Source organism: Chrysochloris asiatica, unplaced genomic scaffold (genome assembly GCF_000296735.1).
Source record: "Chrysochloris asiatica unplaced genomic scaffold, ChrAsi1.0 scaffold00279, whole genome shotgun sequence".
In the NCBI taxonomy this organism is placed as follows: Eukaryota; Metazoa; Chordata; class Mammalia; order Afrosoricida; family Chrysochloridae; genus Chrysochloris; species Chrysochloris asiatica.
Window position 1 is genome coordinate 2,004,807 of NW_006408797.1, and position 24,766 is coordinate 2,029,572.

Here is a 24,766-nt window from a genome sequence, read left to right on the forward strand (position 1 = left end):
GAGATGGAGGCAGAGATGGGGACATGGAGAAGGGGAGCAGCTGAGGACTCTAGAGTCATGGAAAGAGAGGGACAAAGAGATAGTGGCCAGAAGGCAGATCTGCAGAATGTGCCCTTTGGTGGTATAAAAATTATTATATATGCCCGAGTGTTTAAAATAAAAAAAGAGCTAAAATGAATAGAGAGAAATACTGTTATCTGATGGTACATGATGGAGGGGATTGTAATCATTGTGATGAAACAAGTTGTATGATTTGTTGAATGTAAAACTGATGATCTGTCTTGTAAACGTTCACTCAATCCACAATAAAAACTTAAAAAAAAAAAAAAGTTCATGGAAATATGGAATGAAAAGGTAATGGAATTTTTCACAAGCTTTTTGAAGCCCCCTTGTATATTACTGCTAGCTGCCACAGGAGTCAGTTTCAACTCATGTCAACCCTGTGCACATGGGTCCTACCTTCCTATGATGGATGTGGATGGATCATTGCAGTTCACTTGGTTTTCACTGGCTGGTTTTTGGAAACAGATCACTAGACCTTTCTTCCTGCTCTGGCTTCATCGAGAAGCTCTGCTAAAACCTATTCAGTATCATGGTGGTGGTGGTGGTGTGCCGAGGAGTTGGTTCCAACTCATAGCAATTCCATATAGGGGTTGTGAGGCTGTAAATATTTATGGGAGTAGAAAGCCTCATCTATCTCCCACAAAACAGCTGAAAATTTCTAACTGCTGACTTTGAGGTTAAAAGCTTGACTCATGACCATATGCTACCAGAGTTCCTTATTCCGTATCATAGCAACATGCAAACTACTACCAAGAGACAAGTGAAGTACATTGGCTGGGAACTGAACCTAGGTCCCCAGTATTGTTGTTGTTAAGTGTCATCGGGTTGGTCTTGACTCATAACGATCCTGTATAGGGTTTCCTAGGAGTGTCTTGTGAGTTTGAACTACCAACCTTGCAGTTCAACCCGGCCTTGTGATTGAGTGCTTATCCTACAGTGAGTGCTACATAAGAACTCCAGTATGGAAGGCAAGAATTCTACCACTGAATTACTCAAAAAATAAAATCATTGAGTTGAAATAGACTTATGGGGAGACACATGTGCATCAAAATAGAACTGTATTCTATCGAGTTTTCAATGACTGATTTTATATAAATAGATAGCTAGACATTTTTTCCTGAAGAGTCTCTGGGTGGACTCACACTGCTAACCTTCAATGAACAGTTCATAAGGTTGGAAGCCCAGCTAACTGTGCTACCCAGGGACTCTAACTGAACTACCACAGGCCCTTATATACATGTTTTTGTTGGGCACTATTCAATAGATTCCAACTCAGAGCAACTCTCTATGACAGAATGTAACTGCCTCATAGAGTTTTCTTGGCCCGTAATCTTTATGGAGGCAGATCCTTAAGTTTTTCTCTTAGGGAGCAACTTGGTAGTTATAAAGCAACAACCCTTTAGTTAGTACTGAGCACTTTTAACTGTTGCAACACTAGGGTTCCTCCATATATACACTCTTAATATTTGTCACATAGTAAGTGTGAGCTCTCATCACTTCTTGTAATTGTTTTATTACTACTCTGGACAGGAAAAGCTTCAACAGAGAAATATAGAGGAGTCTAGACACCACTGTTGGAAACATTACACTGAAATTTAAGAAATGATATAATTTGCTATATTAAATTTCCTACTGAGGCAAAATACAGGCATAGTAACTAGCTCAAGATCATCCAGAAAAAATGTGACAGGACCAATATTAAATCCAGGCTTCCTGGCCCCAGATTCCATGCTTGGAAGCACTATACTCTAGTACAGTCCTTTACCCCAGAAAGCTTAGGTCAAGTCAGAGTTTGGGGGTCAGGGAGAAAACTGAACTTCTTTTCTTGGAAGACTTTTGAAATATCATCTTTCTTATTTGAAAACATTTTCTCAGTGCTAAGTCATTGAGTCCAAGAAGTTGTTCATTAATGTACAGGTAGTTCATGTGATCAGTTCGTGGCCTATGATTGGGAGTCCTGCCAGTCCTGAAAGCTCCCCAATGGCATCAGGGCTGTAGAGGTCACTGGTTCTCAGGATACAGCTCTGAGGAGGTAAGTGGTAAGGTCTGGCAGCATCTCTGTGTTCAGACTCCACACTTTTAGCTCCATTCTAGGCTGTGAATCAGGCTGCGAACCTCGAGGTCAGCAGTTCGAAACTACCAGCTGTTCTGCGGGAAAAAGATGAGGCTTTCTGCTCCTGTAAAGATTTACAGCCTCGGAAACCCTGTACAGGGTTACTATGAGTCAGAACAGACTTCACAGCACATAACAACAACTAGGCTGAACTGAAGGCATCTGGTGGTGGGAATGCCACCTGGTGATCATAACCCAAACTGAGAGTCTTTGCAGTCTAGACACCTGGGTAGTTGAGTTAGGAAGAGGAAAGGACTCCAGAACTTCATGCTTTCAATGAACAATGGGGTGGGTGGGGAGGCTGGTTCCTTCAATACTGCTCAGTCTCTTAATGTCCAGGTTCCCTGGTGTATGTGTCCACACTATCTGGGTAACTGAGCACTTTTATCCCACAACTTTATATTCACTGAGTCCACCTGAACTTTTTCTCCCCCTGGAGCTTAATTACTGGAATCTCATTCCTCAATTCTGGATTCTTAAATCCATTTGTGGACTTGATTTATCTTTTCTAATCTTGAGTGGGATTTTCAGTTTTCCTGTACCTGAAACTGAATTCTTGTTTTCTGCCTTCCTCCACCTTGTCCTGTTGCCCAGGTGCCCCAATCACATACATGTACTCTGCGGTACACCCACTTCTTTCCCCGCAATCTTTTCCACCCTGGGCATAGATGCCCTTGTCCCTCTCTTGAATTCTGTGAGAGCATCCTGTCATCTACTAACTTCCCCTGGAACACCCTAAAGATGGTCCAGTCTCCAATCAGGAACTGGTAGAGTTCTCTGACTTAGTGAGGTGTAAACCTGTAGCCACAACCCTGTCCTTACAGTTATGAGCAGAGGAGGGCTGTGCGAGCATCACACTAGCATCAGTTAATTCCCTAACCTTCCCAATTTGTAAAATGTAGAGATTAAATTGAGCAGGACTTTGGCCTATGCCAGAGAAAGGTAACTGAATAGCTCCAGGAACAGACTATCTGGACCCTCAGGTGTGCCTGGGGAAGAAAGAAGGGTAGCATAGCCTCCACTTACTCCCCCTAATTGCGTACTCAAATCCTCACAGCAGCCCTAATCCACCCTAATGGACTGCAAGCCGGCTCAGGCCCTAAGGACCAGCCTACTAATCCCTGCACTGGAAGCACACCCCCTGTCTCAGGACACCATGTGCTCTCTTGGCATCAGAGAGCCAAATCCTAGGCACCAGACAAGGATAATGGTCCAACGTATCTTCTTGCCAAGCGCTCTCATCTTGGTCCCATGATGAGATGAGAAACTCAGGAACAGAGACCCTCATATGGTGTGAGTCAGAGTCACAGCTCAAATCATTACTTCAAACTGAGTCCAGGAAGACTAATATATTTACAACAGTACCAGAAGAACAATCTCTTAGGGTTCCATCATCAAATACAAGAGAGGTGGAAGCTGAAAGATAAACTGACACTGCTTTCTCCGTCCATCAAAGGTGGTGTGGCCTGGCAGGTGGGTGAAAATTTTGATGCTACCACATACCAATGTGTGACTGTGGCCAAGTTACTTAACTTGTTGACTCCCCTATTTTCCCATCGGCAAAATGGGGATGTTGATATACGTGTCTTTTTTTGTAGTGTTGTTGAGAGTATGTATATAAAGCAGATGTCTATTATTAAACTTGGAGTCCTGGTGTGGCACTGTAGGATAAGCACTGGGCTGCTAACTGCAAAGAAACTCTATACAGGGTCGCTGTGAGCCAAAAAAAAATTTGAAGGCACTTAAAAACATTATTAAGATCTGCTTTCTGGTGGGTCCTTCCTGTTCAGCCTAGGGCTCCTTCCACTGGTTCAGGTTACTTGGCTCACTCAGTCTTTATTCTTTTCTCCCTCTACTCCTGGGATCACTGAAGGATTTTGCAAGGAGAACGTTTCTTTACACATACAATAGGCAGGTGGAATCAGTACTGGTGACTAGGAAAGAGAGAGACAAAGAAAGAAAGAAACTGTCACAGAGAGACAGAGGCAAGGAGAGACAGGAAGAGAAAAGATAAGGAAAAGAACGAAAGAGGAGACAGAGGAAGAGGAAGAGAGAAATCGATAGAAATAGAAGGACAAAGAGAGTGTGCATGTCAGAGACAGCCCCTGAGAGAGACGGTCATAGAAGAATTGGACATGCATCCAAAGACAGGAAAAAGAAAAACAACAACAACAACAAAGGGATTCTGAGACTAAAAGAGGGAGGAAAAAGAGACGTGAAGAGAGTGAGAGGGAGTCAGAGCAAGGACAGCAGTTCACAGCACTCCAATACACCGGAGGGATCTCCGCCCTTAGGGCGGTCTGTCATGCCCTCCCTAGAATCCGTAAATCCTCTCTCGCTTCTGCTGTATGCTCCGCATCTGTCCCAGACTAGTACTGAATCAACAGCCGCTGACTTACGTGAGTGTGGCCACGGAGGGTACGCTGAGGATGCACGCCTGAAGAAGAGAGGCCCAGTGCCCTGCGCTGTCGGAAAGGGGCAAGAGTGGGGGGTGGAGGACGTGGTCAGGAGGGGAACCTGTGCAATAAGGTTCAGCACTGGTCTGGGAACTCTGGGTGAAGGGCCCGGAGGGCTGGCAGAGTGGCTATCCCATTTAGTCACCAGAGCGCTTGGCAAACATCTCAGCCCCTGGGCTCCCGCCCTTTGCCACCGACTTTTGCCAAGCTCTGGAAGCGTTCAACTTCTTTCTCTTGTGCGCAGGTCGCCAGTCATGACCAGCCCCCGTCACGCCCCGCGCACGCTGCTCCTGGCGCTGCTACAGACACTGGTATGGCTGGAGCCCGCTGGCCTAACACCAACGACGGGCTCCGTGCGCCTGACCGGCGGCCTCACATTGGGTGGCCTATTTCCCGTGCACGCTCGCGGTGCCGAGGGCAGGGCGTGTGGCCAGCTCAAGAAAGAGCAGGGCGTGCACCGACTCGAGGCCATGCTGTATGCGCTGGACGGCGTCAACGCAGACCCGGAGCTGCTGCCCGGCGTGCGTCTGGGCGCGCTGCTTCTCGACACCTGTTCGCGGGACACATACGCGCTGGAGCAGGCGCTCAGCTTTGTGCAGGCGCTGATCCGCGGCCGTGGCGATGGAGACCAGGCGGATGTGCTCTGCCCTAGGGGTGACCCTCCGCTGCGCGCCGCGCCCCCTGAGCGCGTGGTGGCTGTGGTGGGCGCTTCGGCCAGCTCGGTCTCTATCATGGTTGCCAATGTGCTGCGCCTGTTTTCGGTGAGGCCTGCGGGGCAGCGTTCAGTTTCTATCATCTTTTGTCAGTCCGCGCCCTTGGAGTAACTGATCTCTTTCTCCCTTTACCTTATTCTGGAAAGGTTTCTATTTTGTTGTTAAGTGCTGTCGAGTTGAGTAGGTCAATCTTTGAACAGTCCATCTTGCGGTTCAAACCGACCTTGTGGTCCAGTGCTTATCCTACAGCGCCACACCAGTAGTCTATTTATTCACTCTAATTTACAGAGCTACAAAGCCCCTTCGGAGTCTTGGTGTGGTGCTGTAGGTAAATGCGGCAGACTGCAAACTCGTTTGAACTGCAAGCTCTCGGTGGTTCAAGCTCACCAGCTGCTCCTTGGAAACCCTATACAGGGTTGCTATGGGTCGGAACCGACTAGATGGCACTTAGCAACAACAACATGGATGGGAACCAACTCGATGGCACTTAACAACAACAAAGCAGCTTCAAAGACTTTCTCTTCATCAGGCCAGACACAGGCCTGATCAAATCCAACTACTCCCTCCCCCAGACTTCCTCATTTGCTTTGACCCCACTCTCCCAGGTTATTGTTTGTTTAGGCAGGTAGTCCCTTGTGTGAATTAAGAAGTAAATGCAAATCCAGCATCTGTTATTAGGTGGAACTGCCCTGGGCCCTGTGGAGTGCTCTGGGTGGGAGGAGCTTCCGAGACACACCTCTTTGCCACGCCTGGGTAGGCAGGCCTGCAAGATGCCATATTTCTTCTCCTTCTTTACTGATCATCATTTAAATTCAATTTTACAATGTTTGACTTTAAACCATCTCTCAAGAGCCCTCTGAAATGGCGACAAACGCATTTATTTTCTATTGTTCTTATCTCCAGCACCCTGCCAAGCTTTCCTCTACCAGACTTACCTGGGCCACCTTTGTTGCTCTCATCTTTAGGAAACTGTTCTCTGTGAGGCAGGCAGGTTCCTTGCAAACTTGAGGGGAAGGGGTGTGTGTGTGTGTGTGTGTGTGTGAGAGAGAGAGAGAGAGATAGAGAGAGAGAGAGAGAGAGAGAGAGAGAGAGAGAGAGAGAATTATCTAGGTCATAGAGATCAAGGATTGGGGGCTTTTGACTTTAGAGTTTTGAGATTTACCAGATAGCTTTACTGGAGCTTCCTCTGTCCTTCTAACTCTTTATGGAGGAAGGAAGGCATTGCTTCTCTCTGACTAAAGAAGGGCACATCTGTTAAAAAGTTCAGTGTCTCTTTTGTTTCTATACCATATATTCTGGATAGAGATGTTTTCTGGGTACTTCTCTATCATCTGCATCCATTTAATCTCTCTCTCTCCCCACAGTGTTCTCTGCATTGGTTCAAGGCATACCGACACTTTTTAGTTTGCACAGAGAGAGACTGTGGCTGTCCAGTTTGTGTATGAGCATCTGTATGTATAATGTAGTGAGGTGTCAGTTTGGTTTTCACCATCTGTAGGATCTGTCCCAACTCTGCCTGAAGAACCTGGTTTCTGTCACTCTCCTTTTCTCTGCCCATTTTGGTCTAATGCATGAATTTCACATTCAAGGGCTAGGTGGGACTGTGAGTGAAGCAGGACCCACTGTTGTCAGGCTCAACCCAGATCAGGACTCCAAAAAAGATAAGGTTCTAGAAGTCAAACTTTCTGTTTTCATACATTGCCTACTAATTCAAAAATTAAAACTATAACACGATGCTCAAAACACAGTCATGTACCAAATTTGGCTTCTTGGGATCATTTTATGATTTCCGTTCTAGAAGGAACTATGAGGGTCTTGAGTTCATTTCTCAGCCATACCACCATGGTTCCAGGTATTTGAATTGACTTGTCCTAGCTTCAGTTTCATCTGTGAAATGGAGGTTAAACCTGGGTGAGAAGGTGGCTGTTAAACTGAAGTGTTGTGGAGTACCAAGTGTAACTACAGCATCCACTAATCACAATATAGCCAGTAAGCTTTTGTCTGCCTCCTTTCTCCTGAGTTTCCCTCTCTTTGACTTTCTCTTTTGGTCTTTCTCCATAGTGTCTTCCTGTCTCTCTCTCTCTCCCTTGCTCTCCCACTTTCTTCCTCCCTGTCCCTATTCTCTTTCATCTTTCCTATATGTTGTTGTTAAGTGCCCTCGAGTTGATTCTGACCCATAGTGGTCCTGTATAGGGTTTCCAAGGAGCAGCTGGAGAACTTGAACTACCGACCTTGCAGTTCAAATGGCTTTGCAGGCTGGCACATTAACCCACAGCGCCACACCAGGACTGCATCTTTCTTGTATAGATTTTCTACATTTTCTGCCTTGCTTCAAACAATCCTATCTTCCCTAGACCAGCCCCAGGCCCCTCCTTCCAGAACTTTCTTCCAACCTTCACTCCAGCTTATTCCTGCTCACTGTATGATCTGTGTGAGAATGATTGTCTTTTAAGTGGTTCTGATTCACCTCCTCTCTTGCCAGCCACTTCCTCAGTCCTCTGTTGCCATTTGTCACTGTCCTTTCACACTTGTTCCTCACCTTGCTCCCAGATCAGCTCAGTCCATAATCCTAGCTATTAATCACTAGAATGCACACAGATAAACCCAGTTTCAAACAAGCCTCTCCATAGGGTCAGACACAGCCTTGAATTAGATATTTCCGTCTAGCTCCCTTATCTACTCTGACCCCTCCTGGGGCTGCCACCGGTACAGACTGTCCTTTGTGTGATTGGAAAAATACAATTTCCTCTGGGTCTCACAAAACTCCCCTTTCCCCAGGAGGATGCAGCTGAATTGGCTACAGATTGGACTTCAGCTCCTTCTTCCCCCTTGCCTAAGTGTTCATGTTCAGGACACACCTTATACAATTGTATGTGGTGACCTTGTCCTTTTCCCCTAGTCCTGCACATCTTCCATATTCAACCAGACTCCTTCACAAAATGCTGAGCTTCCCCCATACCTTCTGGTCTCTCCATGTGATCACTCCAACTTACCCCCTGATACCTACTCCAAACCTTCCATTCACCTATCATGTTCTGGGTCCCCAGAGTCCTCCCTTCCTAGGGTCACTACTAACCCTCCATCCACAGCCCAGGTATCGGTCTCTTTCGCCTGACTCCAGATACCCCAGATCAGCTATGCCTCCACAGCCCCAGAACTCAGTGATTCCACACGCTATGATTTCTTCTCCCGAGTGGTGCCACCAGACTCCTACCAAGCCCAGGCCATGGTGGACATTGTGAGAGCATTGGGATGGAACTATGTGTCCACACTGGCTTCTGAGGGCAACTACGGCGAGAGTGGGGTTGAGGCCTTTGTGCAGATTTCTCGTGAAGCTGGTGAGTTGTGTGTGACTGATGTCAGAGGCGCCAAGAAACCTACAAGGGTGTGGGCCAAGGGCCATTGGATGGGGCAGGAAGGGTGGGGGCACTGGTCTGTGGTAGCCCTTGGGGCTGTTGTTATCTGGATGGGTCCCTGTGGGCAGTCCTTGCTGCTTGGCAGACAAACAGTGCTTTGTGTGAAAGGAAAGATGCCCCTTCCTTTGGTTAACTCAATCCCGAGCCATGTGGTGAGGCAAGTGGAGCCCAGGCTAGATTCCACCCCACTTACCCCTTACCAGGTCCTGAGCACTGATGATAAGCTATGTAGTCATCCATATTGGGGCCTAAGGCCTGATTTGGGTACCTCCAACATCCAGGGGGTGTCTGCATTGCACAGTCCATCAAGATTCCCAGGGAACCAAAGCCAGGAGAATTCAATAAAGTGATCAGGAGACTTATGGAGACACCCAATGCCCGAGGCATTATCATCTTTGCCAATGAGGATGATATCAGGTGGGACAGCTCTGCTCTGGGGGAAGACTCTACCTATATACCCTGCCTTCCACTCTTAAATACCCAGCACTATATGCACATACGTCTCCTTCCCCTTTCCTCTGCTGCCAATCATTTCACCTAACTCCCCAGAATGATCTCAGCCTATTTGGGGTGGAGATGCCCTAGCCCAACCAGAGAAACTGGCATTACTACTTGCCTGTTTATATAATCCAGAATGAGGGGTCGGAGGATTGAGCTTTTCTCTATGCAGAGAACAAGCTGTTGGGACTGAGTCCAGGCAGTAGAGAGGATGTCAGCAGAAGACATTGGGATGGGATGAACCCTGGGTAATACAGAAGGTGTCAGCAGAAGGAGTTGAGGGGACTGGGAGACTAGCAGTACAGAGGCCCTGCCAAAGTGGAGTATCTTGTTCTAGCTGGGAAGTGCTAGAGGGAGGGTGTGGGAATGGGGAAACCTCTGAGTGCCCTTAGTCTTCTCCAAGGAACTCTTCTAAAGACCGCGGTGAAATGGGTTACACTGGACAAAGCAAGTGGGCTGACCTGGGCCAGAACCTAGGTTGGCATTTTACTGAGAAGTGTCCTAAACATCCTGCACCTCGTTTTTCCTGATAAAGATGGTCTTCTGAGTGATATGGGAAGGGGCAGTTGGATAAAGAAGAATGGGAAGTGGCCAGGGGTAAATTGAAGGATTATTGTAGGCCTCCCTCACCCTTAGCCCTGTTCTACCAGTAGGGTCCTGGAAGCTGCACGCCAGGCCAACCTGACCGACCACTTCCTGTGGGTCGGCTCAGACAGCTGGGGAGCCAAGACTGCACCTATACTGAACCTAGAGGATGTGGCCATGGGGGCCATCACCATCCTGCCCAAAAGGGCCTCTATTGATGGTGAGTGTCAGGGATGGCTCCCACATTCTGCCTCCCATCCCTACTTGTTCTTCCCTCAAATTTCCTCTTGGGAGTACTCATTTTCCCATCTGTATAATTAGTTCAGTGTTAGAGAATTTTCACCTTCCAGGTGAAAGACCTGGGTTTAATTCCCAGTCAGTGTCCCCCATGCACAGCTATCAACTGTCAGAGGAGGCTTGTATGCTGCTATGATACTGAACAGGTTTTAGCAATGTTTCCAGACTAAGATGGACTAGTAAGAAAGATCTGGCAATCTACTTCTGAAAATCAGCCAGTAAAAACCCTATTGAACACAATGGTCCAATCTGAAATAGATCAAAGGGATGGAGCAGGATCAGGCAGTATTTTGTACTGTTGCACACAGGGGTACCATGAATAGGAGACCTCCTAGATAGCAGCTAATCACAACAACATATAACTGGTAACACAATTCAAGTCCCTTATAGGATTCCCAGATTTTAAAAGTCTGAGGTTCTGTGAATATCTTCCTCAGAGCATTGTTTAAAGAGGATGACATAAGAATAGTGAGTGAAGAAATGCTTATATATTTTTAAAATTCCATGACTATATACTCATTCTATCAAAGACATGAATTTAGTCTGAAGAGGAAGAAGAGAAAAACATGCTGGCGTTCTGTTGATGAGGGTGCTGAAGCTAGTACTGCCTCCCTGGATTCCTCCCTATGAAAGGTCACAGGATAACCATCTCCTTCCCTCTCTCTTCTCAGGGTTTGACCAGTACTTCATGACCCGCTCTCTGGAGAACAACCGCAGGAACATCTGGTTTGCTGAGTTCTGGGAAGAGAACTTTAACTGCAAACTGACCAGCTCAGGTCAGTCAGATGATTCCACTCGCAAATGCACAGGTGAGTGTTGCCCAGGGTGGCAAGGGTGGTTGGGTAGGGAAAAAGTGGAAGCCAGCTCAGGCACATGGGGGTGAGGCATACCTCCTGGCTCCTGGTCTCAGGAGTGGTGCATCCCTAGGACAGGAGAGGAACGCATCGGCCAGGACTCCACCTATGAGCAGGAGGGGAAGGTGCAGTTTGTGATTGATGCAGTGTATGCCATTGCTCATGCCCTCCACAGCATGCACCAAGCTCTCTGCCCTGGGCACACAGGACTGTGCCCAGCTATGGAGCCCACTGATGGGCGAACACTACTGCAATATATTCGAGCTGTCCGTTTCAACGGTAAGTGGATATTAACATCCATATGGGAGAGGGGACAGACTCTGGGTGAGATTTCTGTGCAGGACCTAAGAGGACTCAGGACTGAAAGGACAGAAGAGGCAGAATGGCATGGCGGGCACCAAGGACTGAAGGTTGGAGAACTGAGCTCTGATCCCCACTTTAAAAAAAATTTTAGTTGTAGCAAAATATATATACCATAAGATTTTCCATTTTAGTTATATACAAGTGTACAATCCAGTGTCATTAATTATATTCACTATGGTGTGCAACCATCACAACTATTGATTTCCAATTTTTTTTCATCACCCCAAATAGAAACTCATCACTCCTTAAGCAGGAACTCCCTATTCCCACCTCCTAGCCCTTAGTAAGCAATATCCTATTTTCTGTCACTATGCATTTGCCTGGTGTGGTGCTGTAGGAGAAGCACTGAACTGCTAACTGCAAGGTTGGCAATTCAAACCCAACATCCACTCCTTGGAGTCCTGGTGTTGTGCTGTAGGATAAGCACTGGACCACAAGGTCGGTTTGAACCATAAGGTCGGTGGTTCAAATTCATGAACCACTCCTTGGAGGGGTTATACAAGGTCTTATACAGGGTACTATGAGTTGGAACCGACTAGACACCACTAACAACAACAACCACTCCTTGAAAACCCTATACAGGAGGGTCACTATGAATCGGAACTGACTTGCCAGCGCTCAATGACAGCAATGCATTTGTCTATTCTAGATATCTCATGTAACTAGGATTACATAAAATTTGTCCTTTTATGTCTAGCTTTTTTTCTCTCAGCATAATGTTTTCAATTTATCCATGCTATTTATGCATGTCTCAGAATCTCGTTGCTTGTTTTGAGAATTCTGGTCCCTGCTTAGCACTCCTCCCTACTCAGGCCTTCAGCACTCCAATTTGTTCACATAACTCCCCTCCATTGTGTAGGACTGAGAGACATCTGGACTCTTGAGCTATGTTGGGACACAGTGATGACTGCTCAAAGATTGACCCATAATATGAATGACCTGCTCACTCTGAGTCCCAGACTTCAAAATGCTGCCCCAGCTAGGCTGAGAGCTTCTTGAGCAGAGGGGCATGTCTGACACTTCGGTATCTCCTAGCAGAGGATCTGGCCTATAGTCAGGGCTCAAAATAATGCCTTTGGAAAAGAAATGAATAGACTCAAGCTGTGTTCATATTTGTGGGGAGGTTTGATGCTTATTAATTAAAACCAGTTGCCATGGAGTTGACTCCTGCTCATGGAAACTGCATGTGTGTCTGAGTAGAACTGTGCTCCACAGGGTTTTTAATGACTGATTATCAGAAATAGATTGCCACAGCTTTCTTCTGGGTGGACTCAAACCTCTAGCCTTTTGGTTAGCGGACAAGTGCTTAACTATTTGCTCCACCACCCCCCCCATCTTTTATAGACTTAAAAGCTCGGTTCCTTCTTCAAATAAGCACTGCACACCTTCTCTCTGCCAAGCTCTTTTGATATTTCCCAGATCAGCATAAAGCTGTTTTCAAACTCTTACCAGTTTCATGCTATCATGAAAATGTTGGTCTGAGTTTGAAGTCATTTCCAGCCTGAGCAAAGTCCATCTTACTTGCCCGGGATACTGGAAAGCCCATATGACCTCTCTAGGAGGTGACTGTGATTGGCAAGAGGACCAGCTGAGTGATGGGGTCTCCCCCAGGCAGTGCAGGCACCCCTGTGATGTTTAATGAGAAGGGAGATGCACCGGGACGCTACGACATCTTCCAGTACCAAGTGGTCAATGGCAGTACAAGCAGCAGCGGATACCAGGCTGTGGGCCAGTGGGCAGAGATCCTCAGGCTGGATGTGAGTAAGAATCCTGGCATCGAAAGATGGATCCGCCATTTTGGAGTGGGGAATCATAGGCTTGTATCTCACTTGTCCCAGATGGAAACACTTCAGTGGTCAGGTGACTCCACCGAGGTGCCCCAGTCTCAGTGCAGCCTCCCTTGTGGACCAGGTGAGCGGAAAAAGATGGTGAAGGGCGTCCCCTGCTGCTGGCACTGCGAGGCATGTGATGGATACCGCTTTCAGGTGGATGAGTTCACATGTGAGGCCTGTCCTGGGGACATGCGACCCACTCCCAACCACACAGGCTGCCACCCCATACCTGTGGTACGCTTCACCTGGTCCTCCCCCTGGGCAGCCCTTCCCCTTCTTCTGGCTGTGCTGGGCATCGTGGCGACCACCACAGTGGTGGTCATGTTTGTGCTGCACAACAACACACCTATTGTCCGGGCTTCTGGCCGTGAGCTCAGCTACATCCTGCTCACAGGTATTTTCCTCATTTATGTTATCACCTTCCTCATGGTGGCTGAGCCAGGAGCTGCCATCTGTGCTGCCCGAAGACTTTTCCTTGGCCTTGGTACCACCCTCAGCTACTCTGCCTTGCTCACTAAGACCAACCGCATCTATAGGATCTTTGAGCAGGGGAAGCGCTCGGTCACGCCGCCACCCTTCATCAGCCCCACTTCACAGCTTGTCATTACCTTCAGCCTCACATCTGTGCAGGTGAGTCCTCAAGAACCCTCTGGTGGTAGGGTGGGTAGATTAGAGGCTGGGGGTGGGATGAATCAATCGAAAGCTGTCATAACAAAGTACCACAAATTGGGTGCCTTAAAATAATAGAAATGTATTGCCTCACAGTTCTAGAGGCCAGTCTAAAATCAGGGTGATAGTAGACCCATACTCCCTTCAAAGGTACTAGCAAAAGCTCTTTTCTTGTCTTTCTCAGCTTCTGATAGCCCAGGCAGTCCTTGGCTTGTAGATGCATCACTCCATCTCTGCCTCTGTTCTTACATGACTATCTTCCTTTTGCTTTGTGTCTGTCTCCTCTTTTATAAGGACACCAATTATATTTGGTTGCTGTTGTTAGGTGCTGTCAAGTTGATTCCGACTCAGCATGACCCTATGTATAACAGAACAAATCACTGCCCGGTCCTGTGCCATCCTCACAATATATTGGATTAGGACTCACCTTTACTCTAAGTGACCATAGGTTAACTTAAATGAACCGATAACATCTTCAAAGACTCTGTTTCCAAACAAGGTCATATTCACAGGCTCAGGGTTTAGAACTTTAACATATGTTTTTGAAGGACACAGTTAAATTCATAACACAATTCAATCCATAACTCACTCAACTTTAATCATAGAAGTAGTATTTCTAGTCACTCTTTTCTATTTTGGCACCCATATTATAATACAATCAGGACCAGAGTATAGAGTCCTATAGTTTTCCTGAATGAGAAAAAAATTATTGAAAAAAAACCATTCTACCTCTTCCATGACCTGCTAGTTCCCATTGAGTTCTTGAAAGAAATTCTGTCAGTAAAGTGGGAAACAGGCTGTTGAGTCAGCTCCGACCCACAGTGACCCCACATCTAACAGAAGAAAACACTGCCTTGTCCTGTGCCATTTTCACAATTGGTGTTACACTTGAGACCATTGTTTCTGCCACTCTGCTAGTCCATCTCTCTGGGGAAGGGGAGGTCTCCTTTTTTCACTGTCCCTCCACTTTAGCAAGCATTATGTTCTTCTCCAAAGTATGAGAGACAAAGTCTGCCCATACTGGCTATCAAGGAGCATTCTAGCTGTACTTTTCCAAAACAGATCTATTTGTTCTTTTGGCAGTCCATAGTACTTTTAATATTCTCCTACAACACCGTAATTCAAATGCATCTATTCTTCTATAGTCTGTCCAACTTTCACATGTACATGAGGTTATTGAAAATACCATGGCTTGGATCATGTGCACCTGAGTCCTCAAAATAACGTCTTTTTTCTGTAAAGAGGTCTTGTGCAGCAGATTTGTCTAATACAATGTATCATTTGATTTATTGACTGCTGATTCTATGAGTGTTGATGGATGGTCCAAGCAAAATGAAGTCTTTGACAACTTCAATCTTTTCTCCATTTATCTTGATGTTGTTTGTTGATCCAATAGTGAGGATTTTTGGTTTTCTTTACATTGAAGCACAACCCATACCAAAGGCTGTGGTCTTTGATCTCCATCAATGCATTTTTTAAATGTTCCACTTTCAGTAAGCAAGATTGTATCATCTGCATATTATAGGTTGTTAATGAGTCTTCCTCCAATCCTGATGCCACATTTTTCTTCATATAAATCAGCTTCTCAAATGATTTGTTTAGCATAGAGAATGAATAAATATGGTGAAATAATACAACTCTGTCGCACACCTTTCCTAATTTTAAACCATTCAGTGTTCCCTTGTTCTGTTCAAACAACTGCCTCTTGGTTTATGTACAGGTTCCTCATGAGCACAATTAAATGTTCTGGAATATTCATTCTCCACAATGTTGTATGTTGTTGTTGTTGTTAGGTGCCATCGAGTTGGAACCAACTCATAGTGACCCTATGCACAGCAGAACGAAACAATGTACAATCCTGGGCCAACCTCACTACTGCTGCCACACTTGAGTCCATCAATGCTGCCACCGGGCCAAGCCATCTTGTTGCGGGTCTTCCTCTTTTTCTCTGACCCTCTACCTTACCAAGCATGATATACTTCTCCAGAGACTGCTTTCTCCTGACAATATGTCCAGAGTATGAGAGGTGAAGTTTAGCCATCTTGGCCTCCAAGGAGCACTCTGGCTGCACTTCCTCCAAGACAGATCTATTGGTTCTTTTGGCAGCTTATGGCACTTTTAGTATTCTCCTCCAACACCATAATTCAAAGGCATCAATTCTTCTACGATCTTCCTTATTCACTGTCCAGCTTTCACATCCATATGAGGTTATTGAAAATACCATGGCTTGGGTCAGACGCACCTTAGTCCTCAAGCTGACATCAGACGATGTGAGTTGTATAGCTTGTCATAATCCACACAATGGAAAGTCTTTGAGTAGTCAATAAAGCACAGATAAACATCTTTCTGGTAATCTCTATTTTTTGCCAAGATTCATCTGATGTCAGCAATGATATCCCTGAATTCACATTCTCATCTGAATCTGGCTTGAACCTCTGGCAGTTCTCTGTCAGTGTAACGTTGAAGCTGCTTTTGTATTATCTTTAGCAAAAGTTTACTTGTTTGCGATATTAATGATACTGTCTGATGATTTCTACATTCTGTTGGGTCACCTCTTTTTGGAATAGGCACAAATATGGATGTCTTCCAATCAGTTGGCCAGGTAGTTCTCTTCCAAATTTCTTGGCATAGATGAGTGAGTGCCTCCAGTGTTGTATCAGTTTGTTGAAAGATTTAAATTTGTATTCCTTCAATTCCTGGTACTTTGTTCTTTGCCAATGCCTTCAATTCTGCTTGGACTTCTTCATTCAGTATCATTGGCTCTTGGTCATATGCTACCTCTTGAAATGTTTGAAAACTGACCACTTCTTTTTGGTACAGTGACTCTATCTATGCATTCTTTCAATCTTCTTTTGATGCTTTCTGCATCATGCAATATTTTGCCCAGAGCATCCTTCAGCATTACAAATTGAGGCTCAAGTTTTATTCCCCTCAGTTCTTTTAGCTTGAGAAATACTGAGCATATTCTTCCCTTTTGGTTCGATAAGTTCAGACCTTGGTATATTTCATTATAATATTTGACTTTGTCTTCTCAAGCTGCCCTTTGAAATTTTCTGTTCAGCTCTTTTACCTCTTCATTTCTTCCATTTGCTTTAGCATCTCCATACTGGAGAGCAAGTTTCAGAGTCTCTTCTGACATCCATTTTGGTCTTTTCTTTCTTTCTTTTTTTAATTTGATAAAATGTAATGGGAGCTGGCCAGTCAAATAATTGTTTTCTTTGGGGGATAAGTGGGGTGGCCTTTTTACTATGTACACTACACTCTATAAAGATTTATAACAAACATGACTTACATTTCTTAAAAGTTATCTCCCAAAGTAGACTAGGACAATACAGAAAGAGACCCTTTAAGAGAAGTATGGAATGAATTTTAAATCTACACGATGATGAAGAAAATCAGGGCAAGAATGTTCAGCAGAGACAACTGCATTGATCACTACTGTGCACTAAAGTTAACCTGACAAACTATGTGCTCTTTCCCAAACACCAGAGAAAAGAGATCGTGAAACTCCTGCAATCCAGTCGGCACAGATGAACTTCTTTTGAATGAGTTTCAAATGTTTTGATGGTGTCATTATTTCACCATATTAACAACTGTGATACATTTTTTTAAACTTGTCATAAATTGGGGGAGGGGATACCTTCAGCTCCCCACTTTTTTAAAGAATCCAGTCCTGTGATTGATTTGGGTTCTAAAAAAGAAAGTCTGCCAAAGCAAATAAGAATCCTGTTAGTTTTATTACGAGGCACAGACAGTTTTGTACTTCAAGACAAATCTTGATATATGTTCTTTTTCATTATGAATGCAATGCCATAATTTTTCGATTTGTCATTCACAGCACAGTTAACTATGTATTTGATTTATTGACCATGATTCAAAATGGTCAATACTAGTCTATTTCAGCTTACTAATGCCTAGAATATTGATGTTTATGTGTTCCAGGGTCTGCACTTCCCCTGGTCAGACCCAGCATATTCTCAGGAGGCACCTCACTACTCCCATGCCTAAGATATTGTCTACCCTTAACCACAAGATGGAGATCCTTAGCCTATAGTCACTGTTCTGCAATCTTCTCAACACCCTGGTGTCATCTACCTTGAACATCCCACATTATACCCCCCTTCCAAGATATGTTGTTGTTGTTGTTAGGTGCCATCGAGTTGGTACTGACCCATAGCGACCTTATGCACAGCAGAACAAAACACTGCCCGATCCTGGGCCAACCTCACTACTATTGCCATGCTTGAGTCCATCGGTGCTGCCACTTGGCCAATCCATCTCATTGGAGGTCTTCTTCTTTTTCTCTGACCCTCCACCTTACCAAACATGATATACTTCTCCAGTGACTGGTCTCTCCTGACAATATGTCCGAAATATGAGAAATGAAGTTTGGCCATCTTGGCATCTAAGGAGCACTCTGGCTGCACTTCTTCCAAAACGGATTTATTGGTTCTTTTGGCAGCCCATGGTACTTTCAATATTCTCCTCCAACATCATAACTCAAAAGCATCAAAAGCATCAAGATATAATGGACCCCTTAAAAGATGCAGTTCTTCAACCTTTTGATACGTTTTCTGCCAATAGGATGGATGCTATATAGCATTAGAGTGTTTTTATTTGGCTACTGATGTGGCATATAGGATAAACACTGGACTGCAAACCTCAAGCTGCTTCTCCAAAACCCTGCATTGGGTCACTATGAGTCAAAATTGACTCAATGTCACTGAACAAAAGCACACTCATTTGCTAGTACTACTGGCTTTTGGAATCTCCTCTTCTATGAATCGCTTGGTCCCATTCTAAATAGAATCGTATTGTTGCTGTGGGTTAATGCGGCTAAACTGCAAAGTCATTTGAATTGCAAGGTTGGAGGTTGAAGCTCACCAGCTGCTCCTTGGAAACCCTATACAGGGTCACTATGGATTGGAACCGACTCGACGGCACTTAAGAACAACAACATCAAATCCTAAATATTGAATGATGCAGAAAACATCAAAAGAAGATGGAAGACATACACAGAGTCACTGTATCAAAAAAAAAAAAAGGTTGATGTTCAATAATTTCAAGAGGTGTAGTATATGATCAAGACCTAATGATAAGGAAGAAGCCCAAGGTGTACTGACAGGACTGGCAAGGAACAAGATTCTGGGAATTGATGGAATACAAATTGAAATCTTTCAACAAACTGATACAACACTGGAGGCACTTACTCACTATGCCAAGAAATTTGGAAGACAGCTACCTGGCCAACTGATTGGAAGAGATCTATATTTATGCCCATTCCAAAGAACATGGAAATCATCAGACAACCTCATTAATATTGTATGCAAGTAAAATTTTGCTAAAGATAATTCAAAAACTGCTGCAACAGTACATTGACATGGAACTACCAGAGGTTCAAGTCAGATTCAATGAGGATGTGGAACGAGGGATATCATTACTGACATCAGATAAATCTTGGCTAAAAGCAGAGAATACCAGAAAGATATTTACCTGTGCTTTATTGACTATGATAAGGCTTTCAATTGTTTGGACAACATTTCAGAGAATGTGTATTCCAGAACACTAAATTGAGGAGCCTGTTCATAGACCAAGAGACAGTTGTTCAAACAGGACAAGGCACAATGAATGGTTTAAAATTAGGAAAGATGTAAGCAGGTTTATAGTCTTTCAGCATATTTATTTAATCAGTATGCTAAGGAAGTAACTTAAGAAATTGTATTATATAAAGAAAAATATGGCTTCAGGATTGGAGGGAGACTTATTAACAACCTGCAAAATGCAGATGACACAACCTTGCTTGTTGAAAGTAAAGAGGACTTAAAATACTTATTGATGAAGATCAAAGACCACAGCCTTTGGTATGGGTTGCACCTCATTGAAAAGAAAAAAAAAAATCCTCATCACTGGACCAATAAATAACGTCAAGATAAATGAAGAAAATATTGAAGGTGTGCCTGACCCAAGCTATGGTATTTGCAACAACCTCAAATGCATGTGAAAGTTGGACAAGGAATAATGATGACCATAGAAGAATTGATGCATCTGAATTATGGTGTTGGAGGAGAATATTAGAAGCATTATGGACTGCCTAAAAAAACAAACAAATCTATATTGGAAGAAGGGCAGCCAGAATGCTCCTTAGAAGCCAGAATGGCCAGACTTCATCTCTCTTACTTTGGACATACTATCAGGAGTAACCAGTCCCGGAGATGCCCGTCATGCTTCGTAAAGTGGAGGGGCAGTGAAAAAGAGGTCTCCCTGTAACACGACGGATTAATACAGTGGCAGAAGCAATGGGGCTCAAGTGTATTGGTGATTGTGAGTTTGATGCAGGAGTGTTTCGTTTTGTCGTGCATAGAGTCACTATGAGTAAGTGCCAACTGGATGGCATCTAACAACAACAAAAACATTCTTTTATTATTTTCTATGGTTTTGTAGGAATTCATTACATGTATTGGATGCTAATTTTTTAATCACTTAGATGGGTTACAAAATAGATAGTAGACTTTTTTTTTTTGGCTACTTCTGTGCACTAGTGCTGGGTTTTTAATTTTTTATGAGGAGAGATTATGACGGTTTCCATTCTCTATATAGAAAAACATAGACTAGAGAGAAAATGTGTTTAAGGTCATACAATCCGACTTTAGTCACTTACACCTGGAAGGTGCTCCATCAATGGTAGTGGTAACAGAATACAAGAAACAGACATCCAGTTGCCCCATACCCAACCAGTTCTGATGTTGTCAACATGTACCTCCATTACAGCTTCTTTTCTCCACTAGGATGTAATTGAGAGCTCTGCTCAAGCAATCTCCCTCACCTGGACTTCTCTCCCTTCTTTCAGGTGGTTCTTTCAGACCTGAGAATCTCACTTAGTAGGCCCAAGGTTTTGAGGGGAATTCTATGCTGGCAGAGACCTAGATCAGGGAGTGGAGTAGACTTGTTCCTGGAAAAGGTCATGCATGTATGGTGTTGATTCCTGCAGGTGGTGGGCGTAGTGGCATGGCTGGGGGCCCAGCCTCCACACAGTGTGATTGACTATGAAGAGCAGCGGACAGTGGACCCAGAACAGGCCAGAGGGGTGCTCAAGTGCGACATGTCGGATCTGTCTCTGATCGGCTGCTTGGGCTACAGCCTACTGCTCATGGTTACGTGCACTGTGTATGCCATCAAAGCCCGTGGTGTGCCTGAGACCTTTAATGAAGCCAAGCCCATTGGTTTCACCATGTACACCACCTGCATCATCTGGCTTGCTTTTGTACCTATATTCTTTGGCACTGCCCAGTCAGCTGAAAAGGTAATCTGGGGTTCTCAGGAGGCTTTGTCACCTCATTTGTTTCCTGCCTGTCCACTGAAGGGCCTGATTTTTTCTAAGAACTGAGCCATTCTTTTGGATGCTCAATTCTTTGACTATTTGCTTGATTGACTCTCATTTGTGCAGTTAAGTCCTTGTTCACGCATTGGTTTTCCAATATTCCTCTGCTTCCTCATTCATTCATCCCCCTCTTCCTTTGTTCACTCATTCATTGGTTGATCTGATCTTCTGCCCACCCATTGTTTTTATACTTTTTCATTTCTTCATATACTTTATCTGATAATCCAGTAATCCATTGCCTCATTTGCCTGACCATTTATTTAGTCATTCATTCATGTATATAGAGCATTTATTCATTTATTACATCATCTGTTTACCCATTGCTCTTTTATTCAATCTATTAATTCATTCATGTATATATTTAAAAATACGTTCATTCCCTCATTAACATGCCCTAGATTATTTTAGGTTTAAGATGTTTTCCCCAGGTCTCTTGTTCTGTTCATTTACTCCTCCTCTCCTTCAATTATTTGTCCACTCAGTTTCATGTCACTCAGTCTTTTTACTTTCTACACCAGAGGCATATAGTAACCACCAGGCTCTTTATGCCATCAGGCTTTTGCCTATTTGGCTGTCTTTTCCTAAGTGTTCATTGTTATTCACCCTTCCCATCTGACCTAAACTCACCTCTAGTCTGTACAGCAGTAGAAATATAGGGCTTGTGGAGAGCAGAAGGCTGAAACCCACATTATCCCTTCCTCCATCATTTAGATCTATATCCAGACAACTACACTGACTGTGTCCTTGAGCCTTAGTGCATCGGTGTCCCTTTGCATGCTCTACGTCCCCAAAACCTACGTCATCCTCTTCCACCCAGAGCAGAATGTGCAGAAGCGGAAGCGAAGCCTCAAAGCAACCTCTACAGTCGTAGCCCCACCCAAGGGTAAAGGCACAGAGAACAAGTAGTGGAGAAACAGGATTGGCTGCTTCCTCTCCTCTTCACTTTCCTCCACTTCACAGTTAAAGTTGTAAAGAACCAAAGTGAACCATTACTCCCGGGAGTCCAGGATGGTCACACCTTCTATGGAAAGGACTGGCCCTCAGAAAAAAACTGGACTCATGCTCCACATTTTATTCCTACTTTTATCTGCTGTTGTCTTCACTCTTCCTCACTGCTACCTATGATGAGAAATCATTACTACTAGAGGGTCCCATCACTAGAAGGGGACTAAATGTACGCTCTCTAGTCTGAAGATCATATGATGAAGCCCTGCACTTGGCCAGTTTGAGTGAGACTTCCCCTCAATCATTACCTTAATCTGGGTTGACTGAAAAATGAATGAGTAGATCCCCAAATAAAACATAGGGTTGATATGGGGAAGAAGCAATTTTAATAAGAGAACTGTGGTTTTCTATCCTGGACACAGTAACTTTTGTTATGTTGTTGTTAAGTGTGGTGGAGTTGGTTCCAACTCAAAGTGATCCTGTATAGGGCTTCCGATGAGTGGCTGGTGAGTTTGAACCACCGATTTTGCCGTTCAAACTGACCCTATGGTTGAGTGCTTATCCTACAAGCATCACACCAGGACTCTGGATAAAAATTTGGCTGGCACAGATGCTTGGCCCTTAGGTAATAGCCTTATAAGAAGAGGATGAGCCTGCTGATCAGGGAGCAAGACTAGAAACTAGGGTACACTCCCATGAGGTTACATGCATGAAGGCATTTCCCTTGGGATCATTTCCTATAGACTCTGGAGAGTATTACATTTAAAGTACAGCTTCCTCTTTCTCTTTCCCATGTGTACTTTTGTCTTAGTTTCAAATTTCTGCCATAACAAAAACTACAAATGAATCATTTTAAGGAACAGAAATTTATTTGTTCAAAATTCTAAAGGCTAGAAGTAGAAACTCAAGTCAACAGCTCTGGGGGAAAGCCCTTCTTTGTCTATTTCAGCTTCTACTTGTTATTCCTGAACTTGTAGATACATCTGCAGTGTGTGTGTCTTCAGATGGCATCTTCCCCACGGAGTCTATTCTGCTTTTTCACAAAATAAGATTTAAAAAATAATTAGGTTAAGACTACACTCAGTTTATTAACAGTATGACCTCATTAAAATAAAAGAAAACCCCAGTGTTTTAGTTATCTAGTGCTGCTGTAACAAAAAATGTCATAAATAGATGGTTTTAACAAATGAATTTAGTTTCTCACAGTTTGTTGCTGTTGTTCAGTGCCATCAAGTCAGATCCGACCTGTAATGACCCTGTATAGGGTTTCTGAGGAGCAGCTGGTGAGCTTGAACCACTGACCTTGCAGTTCAAACTGACTTTGCAGTCTAGCGTATTAACCCACAGTGCCACACCAGGACTCCTCACAGTTTAGGAGGCTAGAAGCCTAAATTCAGGGCACTAGCTCTAGGGGAAGACTGTCTCAGCTCTGGGGGCAGGTCCGGGACTCTTCAGCTTGTTTCCTGGTTCCTTGGAAATCTCCATGTGGCTTGGCACCAATATTTCCCTATCTCTGCTCTCTCACTTGCTTGTTTTAATCTTTTTTGTATCTCAAAACACATTGACTCAAGACACACCCTACACTAATCCTGCTTCATTAACATAAAAAGATAGCCCATTCCTAAATAGGATTATAATCACAGGCATAATAAATTAGTGTTTACAATGCATATCATTTGGGGACCACAATTTAATTCATAAATAACCTATCACATCATTCCCCAAATCTTATATTAGCTCCAAGTTCAAACTCCCAACTTCTGAATCATCTAATCAAACATGAGTGAAACTTTAGGCATATTCCATCCTGTAACAAAATGCCTCTTCATCTGTAAACCTGTGAAATCTATACTACAAATTGTCTGTTTCTAAAATACAGTGATGGATCAGGCACAAGGTAGACATTTCCATTACAAATGGGATAAGTTGGAGGGAAATTGGACAATTCCTTTACAACTGGGATAAATTGGAAGGAAAGAAGGGATAACAGGCACCAAGCAAGTTCCAAAACCAGCAGAACAAATTACATTAACTCTCAACCTTGGAAAACAAAGGGGTTTTCCCCCTCTAAGACCATCCAGACAATCACCCTGCTCTCCAGACTTGGGGTATTTGCCATGGTATCTGGATTCTGGGTGTGGTCTCCTGTTTTCCTTTCTGTGTCTCCTTAGTCTAAGCTTATAGGTTTTCTTCTTGAAAAAAATTAAGCCACAATATTCCTTCGAAGCAAGGATATGTTATCAGGAGTGTCTGATGAGTTTGTTAACTTGACTGTTTTAATTTTTCAGTATAAATTTTGTAGTATTTAACTAACTTTGAAGGTTAATCACACTTCATAAACATAAAGACTCTCCCCATACAAATTCTCTGATGCACCGTAATTTTTGAACTTGAGAGTAGGAATTTGGAGTTCTGGTGTGGCACTGTGGGGAAAACACTGTACCACAAGGCCCATAGGGTCGGCGGTTCAAACTCACAAGCCACTCCTGAGAAACCCTAACTAAGGTTCTTATGAGTCAGAACCAGTTCGATGGCACTTAACAAGATTAATAAGACATCTCCCCAGAATAGATTTTTGCTGTAT

At 44.1% G+C, this 24,766-nt stretch overlaps 1 protein-coding gene across 1 annotated transcript in view; it reads left to right on the plus strand.

Moving 5' to 3' along the window:
* GRM6 (glutamate receptor, metabotropic 6) overlaps window positions 1-22,143 on the plus strand; it is a 45,491-nt gene extending 23,348 nt beyond the window's left edge. Inside the window, exons 3-12 of the mRNA XM_006874468.1 lie at window positions 4,495-5,393; window positions 8,467-8,683; window positions 9,043-9,178; window positions 9,910-10,064; window positions 10,813-10,950; window positions 11,074-11,274; window positions 12,970-13,115; window positions 13,197-13,820; window positions 20,848-21,159; window positions 21,949-22,143. Of these exons, the coding sequence (XP_006874530.1) occupies window positions 4,495-5,393; window positions 8,467-8,683; window positions 9,043-9,178; window positions 9,910-10,064; window positions 10,813-10,950; window positions 11,074-11,274; window positions 12,970-13,115; window positions 13,197-13,820; window positions 20,848-21,159; window positions 21,949-22,143 (3,023 nt within the window). The remainder of the gene's footprint in view (window positions 1-4,494; window positions 5,394-8,466; window positions 8,684-9,042; window positions 9,179-9,909; window positions 10,065-10,812; window positions 10,951-11,073; window positions 11,275-12,969; window positions 13,116-13,196; window positions 13,821-20,847; window positions 21,160-21,948) is intronic.
* The last annotated feature ends 2,623 nt before the right edge of the window (window positions 22,144-24,766 follow it).